At 39.3% G+C, this 10,533-nt stretch overlaps 1 protein-coding gene across 1 annotated transcript; it reads left to right on the plus strand.

Annotated features, from left to right (window-relative positions):
- Window positions 1-499: 499 nt before the first annotated feature.
- On the plus strand, window positions 500-6,476 carry C8H9orf40 (chromosome 8 C9orf40 homolog). The gene is made up of 2 exons (XM_012527484.4): window positions 500-1,219; window positions 5,226-6,476. The coding sequence occupies exons 1-2, from the start codon at window positions 779-781 to the stop codon at window positions 5,382-5,384; spliced, it is 600 nt and encodes a 199-aa protein (XP_012382938.2). The 5' UTR covers window positions 500-778; the 3' UTR covers window positions 5,385-6,476.
- Window positions 6,477-10,533: the final 4,057 nt, after the last annotated feature.

Genomic DNA, 10,533 nt, shown 5'->3' on the forward strand with positions numbered 1-10,533 from the left:
ACATCTCTGAAACTCATTAGTGAATTTTTAACCAAGAGATCTTTGAGGAATGTGGTGGCTACTTCACTTTCCACAGCAGACTCCACAAACGATAGACTTTGTATTAACATGCTAGCTTTTGCTTCTCATCATTTCCTTCAGGCCCGACCTCAGCTGTTTCTTATGAATAACCCACTATTAACGTAGGGCTGGAGCTTCTTAACATTAGCTCATTAGGACAGTTTGTATAATCTGGTGTACTAATCTTGCAGAGTCGTCTCCATGGTCAGACTCGCGGCAGGAAAGAAAATCATGTTCATTTTAAGGCTCCTGAATTTCCGAGAGGCATCTAAAGGGGCCTTGCCTAGTATTTGCACCGCGGAAGTGAGATACAATCCGCTCCTCAACACCGCGGAAACACCGCCACGCAGCTCCGCGGGCAACACCGCGGGGCCTTTAATAAACCCGCCACCACCTTCCCGCCTCCCCCCAGGGCGCGCACTTCCGGCCGCGGGGGCGCTCGGGAGCCTCCACCAACCAGCGGCTCCTTCGGGCCGGCGCGAGTGCGCAGGTTCGAATCTCCGCCGCTTCGCGGTTACTCCCCAACGTCCAGGCTGCTTTTCCGCGGCGGCGAGGGTACCGCACGCGAGTTGCTCCGACCCGGGGCCGCCCCGCCCCCTCTACCCTGCAGCAGCCTCGGCCGGACTGCGTCCTCGCGCTCCGCCACGCGCTCCGCCCCCGCCGCTCCCAGCGCTCGGCCTCCCGCGCCCGGCGGGCTCCGCCCGAGCCTTTGGGGCCCATGGCCAAGCGGCGTGCGGCCGAGCCGCTGACGTTCCACGTGCCTTGGAAGCGGCTCCTGCTTTGCGACTTCACAGAGGAGCCGCAGCCGCCGTCGCCGCTCTGGATCCCGCCGCCGGGGGCCTCGCATCCCGGGCAGCCCCTCGGCGTCCCAGAGCTGCTCCGAAAGCGTAAAATCGACGCCGGGGCGATGGCTGAGCCCTTGGCTTCGCCCAGCAAGCGCCGCGACGGCGGGGACGGTAGCGCCCCCGGCGGCCCGGTCGACGGAGAGCGTGAGGGCCGCGGCCTGCAGACTGGCGAGCCGCCGTTGCTGCCGCCGCCGGTGCGGCCCCGCGGGCCGGGGGAGGAGCCCGTGGGCGCCCGGCCTCCGAGGGGCGGTGGCGACGACGGGGCGGGGCGCGCAGGGCCTCCGCCGGGAGACTGGGGGGCTGCGCCTCGCCAGGTAGGGCTGGGTGCGGGCGGGGTGGGCGGTGGGGGGTGGGGTGCAGGGCCCCGCTGCTCTCCCCCGACGCTCACGGTGCACCCCTGGAAGGACAGAGCGTTCCACCTTAGACCTGTGTTGGGTCAAGACGCCCCAGAAGCCGGGCGAACTGTCCGTCCAGAAAATGGACAAAACGTTGAGGGAGCACACTGACTGCCCACAGCCCACCCGTGGCAACATTTTGCGGGAAGGCTCCGACGGGCTGAAAGGATTTCGCTTAACTAGCGGGAAAGGGACCGTCTGTTAAGGTAGATGAGGCCTTTTAGTTTCTATTTAGGAGCACATGACAGACGGTAGAGTATGGTAAAGATGTGACCGTGTCCGCAGCTGTAGATTTAGCTCAACGACCAACGTCAGAGAAAGATTAATGATTATTCTAGAATCGTGATACATTTCTTCCTGAAGAGTGCCAGCAGTGTGATAACCATCAGTTTGGAAGCATTTTAGTCATAGTACAGCCCTTCTGGCAGAGGAAGAACCTCCGTATCTTGCGAGATGCCCTTTTGACTTAAAATGTTAAATCTGCCCCCATGAAAAAGAATCCTGGTTGAAAATTAAGTTGAGGCCCTTTTACGAAGATCACTGGGCTACTCTTGGGGAACTGGGCCTACCTCGTCTTTGCGTGTAAGAATCCTAAGAAGATCTGGCTTGTCTAGATCTGCGCTGTTTTCCATATTTGCAGCCTGTAGCCATATGAGAATGTTGGGCACTTGAAATGTAGCTAGTCCAAATTGAGATGTGCTTTTAGGTGTACAATACAAACTAGATTTAAAAGATTTAGTAAGAGAAAAGAAAGGTGAAATACCTCAAATTTTATATAGATTATACGTTAAATCACATTTTGGATGCATTGGATTAAACTGGTAATTCTACCAGTTTCTCTTCCTTTTTTACATATGGCTACTAGAAAATTTAAATTATATATGTGACTTGCCTTGTATTTTTATTGGACAGCGCTCTTCTAGATTTAGGAATTCGAGCTGCTTTTTGGCAGTTCAGGGATAATTTACCAGGGTCTTTGGAAATGCAAAGATCAAGTGCAGTGTTCCAATTCACCAAACTCTTTTCAACCACTCCTTTATAGCATCCACAACACAGTTATCCATTGTGTTCTTAAATATATTTTGGAAGAGTTTATCAAGTACCTTGCTAAACAGAATTAAGGTTCCTTTGGCATGATTTGTTCTTGGTGAAACCCAATAAAATAATGAGAAATTTATAGTTAGGAAAGATATTTTTCTGTGGTCGTGAGAAATTATCCTTTAGACTTAATCTGTATGATTGAACATTTCTGGATGAAATTATAAATTTCAAATACTTCTACCCCTGGTTTTCTTGGAATTTAGAAAGCATGAGCCTTCTTTAGACTTTTTTCTTCTGAATGTTCTTATATAATCAAATTCACTTAAAACAATGGCAGTTATCAAGACATTCTAGATGTTGAGATAGGTTGTGTAGCTTGAAAACTTCCTCCTCAGCCCATTTTTGGATTGTGAATCAGGTACCCCACCTGTACATAGGCTTTTCTCTCCCACTAGAGGAGGCAGACTGCTAGTGCCACAGAACTGATACGAGGAAATAGGAGAATGGTAGCTAGGCCAAGGGAGAACACTTTAAAAGAATGACACGAAGGCACCTGCTTAGAATATAGACACTTCTGCCTCCACCACAGTAGTGACGAACTGTTAGCTCTTCCACTTCCTGAAGTCACTGTAAAGCGCATGGTAAGGAACAAGCTTAGGTGTAGGGATTCCTTCACCAAGATTGGTCTCTCGTTCTTTTGGCAAAAGCCCAGGCACTCTGCCATGTTCCTTCTTTTTAGATCTGTTCTTTGAGCTGCAGAACTGGAAAAGGGACATGCTTCCTCTAGCTACCTTCTTTCCTTCCTTCTTCAAAGGCACAAGTCTTTTTCTTAAGTGTTTTACAGCTAATTACCAAGGGAAAACAGGATACAGCAAAAACAAACATGGAGAAATGAAAAAGCTTTTTAAGTTTTTGCAGTAAATGTCTATGGTTCCTGATAAATGCTCAGAGTAGGACTGAAGTCGCTGCCCTCAGCCTTGGTTTCTCTCATTTAGGAGAAATTCCTTCAAATATGTCCCTTTACATTGGGGATGAGTTCTGGGCAGAATAATGGCACCTCCTTTCTGTCCTGAAACTTCAGGGTATTTCCTAAACTGTTTCAGATTTTTTAAAACTAAGACCTGAAAACCAGATATTCATTAACTATCCATGTCTTTTCATAGTAGTGTCACCTTATGTAGATTCATTGTGTTATCACTGCTGACATACTGTTAGAGAGTAAGCAGAAATTGTTCTAGGGAGAGAGTGATTAATGATTCAATGGCTTTATTAGGCAGTTATGAACACATACTTTGCTAAACCTTAATTCTCACGTGAGTTCTAGGTAGGTATCATCCCCATTTTACTGATGAAAAAGACAGGTCCAGGTCAAAGTTTGTGGGTGGTGCAATTAACAATGCAAACCCACAGTTGTGATGACCAATTTTGTGCTCTCAGCCACTAGGTTATATTGACTTCATTAAAGAACCTTTTGGTCTTCAAGAAAATCAAACACACCCAGCTTTTTCTTTTTTTATCTATATTTATAGGTGGATAATTTGAAAAATAAGTTTTCCCAAAAGGCAAGCTTGTTTATTCCCAAATAGAAGCTTGTTTTTAATTCCATTTGCTTATTACAGTAAAATTTTTCTTAGCATCTTATGAATTAATACTATACATTTTTATCCCAATATTGAGAAATTCCCCGAAAGTTAATTCTCTAAGTCTTAGAGCCTAAGGTCAATACCAGCAATGGACTTGCTGATGAGATTTCCCTGTAGATTTGTGCTGTCTACATAGTGACCACTGACCACACGTGGCTATTAACCATTGGAATGTGACTGGTCTGCATAGTTCTGGAAGTATAAAATTCATGCCAGATTTTGAAGACTTAGTATGACAAAAAGATTGTAAAATATCTCAATTTTTAAAATATCGATTGCATATGGGAATGATAAACATTTTGAATATATTGGGTCAAATCAAATATTAAGATTAATCTGTTCCTTTTTTTTTTTTAGCTGTGGTTGATAGAAAATTAAAAATTACCTATGTGGTGCTCATATTTTTGTTGAACAGTACAACAATAGCAAGTATGAACCTAACATAGATTACAACATTACCCAACCACCTGCGAGTATGTTAACTTTCAAAATGGTCACCTCGGAAGCCTGTGTATAATTCCAGTGCTTCAGCCTTTGCACAAAGTATTTTGGGGATGCTTTTGAACGTCATTGGAACATAAGCTTCATTTTATAGTTACTTGAAATAATTTTTTAGCCATCCATAGTAAGCTGCTGAATTTTTGGATTTATACATTTTACTGTTGACCTAAAAGTTATTCATGCCATGTACCAAATGGTATCTTTAATAAAATGATCAGTTTAAGATACTCTTACTATTCACAATGTTTGTAGCCTAATACTTTTTAGAAGAAAAATATTTTGGTTTATGTAAAGCCAATCCTTTAAGATACCAAACCTTAGAAGAAAGACAAAAATAAGTTTTAAGGCATGTATACTGTTTGTATAATAGATCCTTATTTTCTTGACTTAAAGATGAAAAATTCTAGGACCGTTTTCAGACTTTTTTGTTGTTGTTGTTGCAATAGGGGAGAATATTGAGGGAAGAAAGGCTCTTGAAAGAAATTCTTTTAATATTTTTAAATTCAAATTATTAATACTAATAAATACTTTTGCAAATTCTTAAATATTAAAAATGCATGATATGATTGAGTCCATGAAGTACTTTAATTAGGCAATATTAAAAATGTACATTTTTTGAAAATGCAAAGTAAAAGACTGCAAATTCTTAGAGTGCTTTCAAAACAGAATAAAATTTGTTTCCTGAAAAAGCTTTTTCTAAACCACTCATGTCCTTTCATCTCTCTCCTTTTTTTCCAAAGGTCACTGAAGAATTTTGGCAGTATAATACCTTCCAGTACTGGAGGAATCCTTTACCACCTATTGATCTAGCAGACATTGAAGATATAAATGAAGACAGCCTGACAGAAGCAGAACTTCAGGGCAAGAGTGAAGTGGTTGAGAGTGACATGGAGTCTTGACATAAGGAACTAAAGAATTGGTTTTCACTGAATTTGAGGAGACATCTCTAAGTGAATTGATATATTCTTCAGGAAAAAAGTTATTTTCCATACTTGACTTGATATCATTCCTAAACTTGAAAAATGAGGAAAATTAGTTTTAAAGATAAGTACCTGTGGTCATACTGAAGCTCCTAATAGGGATTTGTGAAGAAATTAGTACAGTTATTAGGGCAAGTATTTTAGGTATGTATTCTTAAAATGTTTTGTTTAGATTCTAAATTTGAAGATGTCAGTCTTATAAAAAAAAGAATTCTGGCAATTTTAGAAGTAGTGGGAAACACTCAAAATACTCTGTCTCCATCAAAAAGTTTATTTGAGAACATGAAGTGAAGATTGTTTTATAATAACTGTTATTAATAAAATACTTTCTAATACATATTGCCTCTTCTCAGTTGAACTTAAACATCTATGCAAACTTAAAATATGGGGGATTCTTTCTGAAAGATAGAATTGTTTAAAAGAGCTTTCTAGATGTAAAGTAGTAAGCATTTCAATTTGAGTAGCATGTTTGCATAGCTTCCAGTATTTGGTATTTATTAATTTGCTATGGGCAATCAGAAATAGATAAAGAACAATAAGAAATGAGTAGGTGTTCCCAACCTTTTCCCAGAATAAGGGAAAAATGTATCATATGATCAATTTCTTGATTTTGAATTGCTCTAAGGGCACAGTTTTTATTGCTTATTACTTTAGATATGTAGTTCTCAACACTGACAACTCTTCAAAAACTTTGCCTGGGTCACTCTCAATCTTTCGAGAGATTCTTATTTACTTGTTCTGAGGGGGGCCTTGGTTATAGCTATTTAAGTGCTAATCCTTCCTTGCTCCTCCTTACCCCCTTATTACTCTAATGTGCAGAAAGGATTGAGAACCACTAGTCTAATGGTAGTATTTCCTGTTTAAAGGAGATAAGTAATTTAAGCTCAAGCAATGCCTCTTAATTAGCTTCAGTTTTATTTTGCTTTGTTGATGGTTTTGTTACAACTAAATTATTGTGTTACTACTGTTTCATTGTTAAGGTAATAAAGTAAGTAATTTGTGTTTGAATTATATGAGTATCAATGATTAAGTTAATTAACTTCTGTACTTTTCCAGAATGTTGGCTTTGTAATTGAGTAATTTGTCCCTGCTTGTGTATTTTTGGTTGTTGATAACATTAGATGCGAAATTCAGGAAGGGTGATAATGCCAAAGAGAGAGGAAAGAAATTTTGATGTTTAATGTATACTGCAAGATTTCAGTATGGGTTGATGTTAAGAGTAATTTAGAACAGCTGGTAAACTGTATAGTATTTTGGTTAAGAATCCAAGTTTTGGTTAAGAATCCAAGTTTGGTTAAGAATCCAAATAGACATGGTTCAAAGTCCTGTACTGCCACTTCCTACCTATGTAATAGTAAACAAGTTATTTCTCATCTCCAAGCTCAGATTCCTTATCTGTAAAGTGAGAAGAGTAATAGAAATATCTACCTCATAAAGACTACATTTATCAAGTAAGACAATGTATTAAGTGCATCATCTTGTTTAATTTCACAATAACCTTTTCTGTAACGTTCAAAAAAATCATTAGAATAAAGGTGCTTCCTGTAGTTGCACTTCATTCCACTGTAAATTGACTGCTACTGGAAGTTTTAGGATAAAAATTGGAGTTGAAGAAGGAGCAAAGGTAGCAAACAAGTGGGCAAAACAGGTAAAGAATTGCAGAAAAAATTGGTAAACTTTCTTCCCTTTTATTTGACTTGAGCATAGGTCTGTTCTTGTTCAATGCAGTCTTCCTAGTACCAAGTATAGTGCTTGGCACTAGTAGGCAGTTCATATTGGATGAATGAACAAATGGATATTATTTTTTTTGTTGATGGCAAGGTATTTTTTTGTTTTTGTTTTTGTTGAAGGCAACAATTTTACTTCTAGGAACATAGCTAAACATGATAGGCCATATGCTCAAAGATGTGTATACAAAAGTTTTGTTGGAGCATTGGGAGAATAGCAAAACCTTGGAAATTATAAATGTTGGATGATGGTTGGACAAATCCTTACTATGAATTCTGTGCAGCATTTGAATCAAAAGGTAAGTGTGTATTGACTAGGAAGAGCTTCAAAATATTTTTTAAATGATATGAGCAATTTCAGAGTCTATATAGTGTTAATTTATTAAAACTAAATTATATATATATTGTATACAGATATATGAATGCATAATTAAAGGACCAGAAGAAATATACCAAGCTGTTGATAGTTGTTACCTCTGTGAAAAGGAGTTGAAATTCTGAGGATAAAGGAAAGTGAAATAAAGGTACTTTCACATATTTCCCTAACTCATATGCCAATTTTTTATGATTGTGAAATTAAAAATACTTAGTCAAAATTCAAATAGTACTGAAGTGTATATGGTGGCAAATGAAGTCCTCTAATAAAGTCACCCCTTAGAGATAACTACTGTTAAAGGTTTATTAAAAGTTTCTGCAAAGGTCCAATTTTGAAGCATATATAGACATACATTTAAGATATAAACAACAGATGATTAAAATACAGTGTGAGGAAGGAAGATGATATAAACAAGGCAAAAGGTAATTAAAAAACAGCAAGTCAAGGAAGCCAGCCCTAAAATGTAAGGCAACGTTAGCCAGATTGTGAACTCCTTGAAGTCAAAGACCATGTCTGTTTTTGTATATTCGGTGCCTGGCACATGATAAGAAATAAGTATTGTTGAATGAAGAGGAGTAGGAGGAGTGTTCCAGACAGGAAACTATGTGCAAAAGCCTGAATATAGCTCATTTGAGGAACTTGAAGTTGTTTATGGCTGGAATGTAGAATGTGAGAAGTGATTAAATCAGCAATCAGGAGCCACATTATGAAGGGCATGTGTTGATCATATAAAAAAGGAGTTTAGTTTTCATCCTGAAGACAATTAGAAAGCCACCTGAAGATCTCTGAAGATCAGAGAAGGGAGTTTAGCTAGATTTGCATTTCCATATTAGTCTTTAGAATGCAGAATGGATTGGGTGCTGGGCAAAAGCAGGAGATGAATTAGGAAGTTGTTAGTTTAAACTATGAGATGTGAGTGGGGAGAAGGGAACAGAAATTAGAGACACAAAAGACATGGAATCCAGAGCTGTGCAGTTCAGCATAGTACAGCATAGTACATAGTAGCCATGACTTACAGCTAGTCACAGTTGTGCTATGCTTTAAATATACATCAACTTCTATGGTATAGTATTTAAAAAAATGAATGTAAACATCTAATTTGTTTATATTGATTACATGTTGGAATATTTTTGACATTGTATTCGGTTAAATATATTAAAAATTTACCTCTTTTTTTTAACTTTTTAAATGTGGCTTTTTAGAACATTTAAAATTATGTAAGTGGTTTACATTATATTTCTATTGGACATTGTTGTTGTGGAAGACTTAGTGATTGGTTGAGGGATATGAAGAAGAAAAGCCAGGGAAGTGGACTTGAGCCAATGGATAGGGCATCCGCCTACCACATGGGAGGTCCACGGTTCAAACCCCGGGCCTCCTTGACCCGTGTGGAGCTGGACCATGTGTGGCGCTGATGCACGCAAGGAGTGCCCTCCATGCAGGGGTGTCCCCCATGTAGGGGAGCCCCACGCACAGGGAGTGTGCCCTGTAAGGAGAGCCGCCCAGCGCAAAAGAAAGTGCAGCCTGCCCAAGAATGGTGCCGCATACACAGAGAGCTGACACAACAAGATGATGCAACAAAGAGACACAGATTCCTAGTGCTGCTGATAAGGATAGAAGCAGTCACAGAAGAACACACAGCGAATGGACACAGAGCCCAGACAACTTGGGGGTGGGGGTGGGGGGCTGGTGTGGGGAGAAGGGGAGAGAAAAAAAAGAAAAGCCAAAGGAGATCAGCCAGGTTTCTGGTCTTGAGAGTTTGGGTAAGCCATTGAAACAGAATACACAGGGAGGACCAGGTTTGATGGGTGGAGAGGAAGCTCTGGGTATCTGAGGAATAGCTAAATGAAGAGTTCAAGAAACCAGATAGATAGATGGGTCTGGATGTCAGAATAGAGATCGACCATGGAATTAGAAATTTTGTAGTCATCAGCAAGGAGTGAATGCTATTACTCCAAATATTGTGAGTATGAAAAAAGGGACTGGGAAAGATTAATACCAATATTTAGTCAACAGGGAAAAATGACCCAGAAAAGGACTGTAAACAATGTAAGCAATTGAAATAACTCCAGACTTAAAAAAAAAAAAAAAGCAGTTAATTTGGTAAATCTCGAAATAAGTTGACAGATTGAACTGTAGATAAATCGAGATGGAAATTAAAAAGTTTTTTGGTTTTTTTTTTTTTAATGAATACCCATCACTCAGATTCCTTCATGTAACATCTTATATTAATAAAGCATGATTATAAAATCAGGAAATTAATGTTCATGATAATTCTGTTAAACTGTTATGAAGACATGCAAAGATTGTCTTTTAAGGAATATATATCAATCTACAGGCTTTATTCAAATTTTGCCACTTGTCCCCCTAAGTTACTTATCCTTTAATCTAAAAAATTTCTCAGAATTTCTATGTCTTCCATGACCTTGGTACTTTTTGAAGAGTATTGATCAGTTAATTTGTTGGATGGACCGCAGTTTCAGCATTTTTTGTGAGAATATCATAGAAGTGATGCTGTGTCCATTTTTAGTGTATCATATAGGAGGCACAGGATGTCACATTGTCCCATTATTGGTGATGGTAACTTTGATCAAAATTTGCTTAAGCTTGTGTCTACCAGGTTTCACTATTATAAAGTTACTTTTTTTCCCTTTGTAGTATTTTCTGTGAAGATACTTCGAGGGCCTGTAAATACCCTGTTTCTAATTTTGTCCACCAATTTTAAGACCTGTTATTATTCTTGCCTGAAATGTTTATTACTCTGGTACATGCCAAATGGTTATTTTCTATTTCCATCATTCCTCCAACATTTATTAATTAGAATTCTATTGTAAGGAAGAGCTTTCTTTTCACACCCATTTCTTTATTCAATTATTTATTTTAGTAGAGACTAATGAGTATGTATTTTATCCTATGAGTTATCAGTTACTATCATTCATTTCTTGTACAAATTATCTCAGATTTG

Source organism: Dasypus novemcinctus, chromosome 8 (genome assembly GCF_030445035.2).
Source record: "Dasypus novemcinctus isolate mDasNov1 chromosome 8, mDasNov1.1.hap2, whole genome shotgun sequence".
NCBI lineage: Eukaryota > Metazoa > Chordata > Mammalia > Cingulata > Dasypodidae > Dasypus > Dasypus novemcinctus.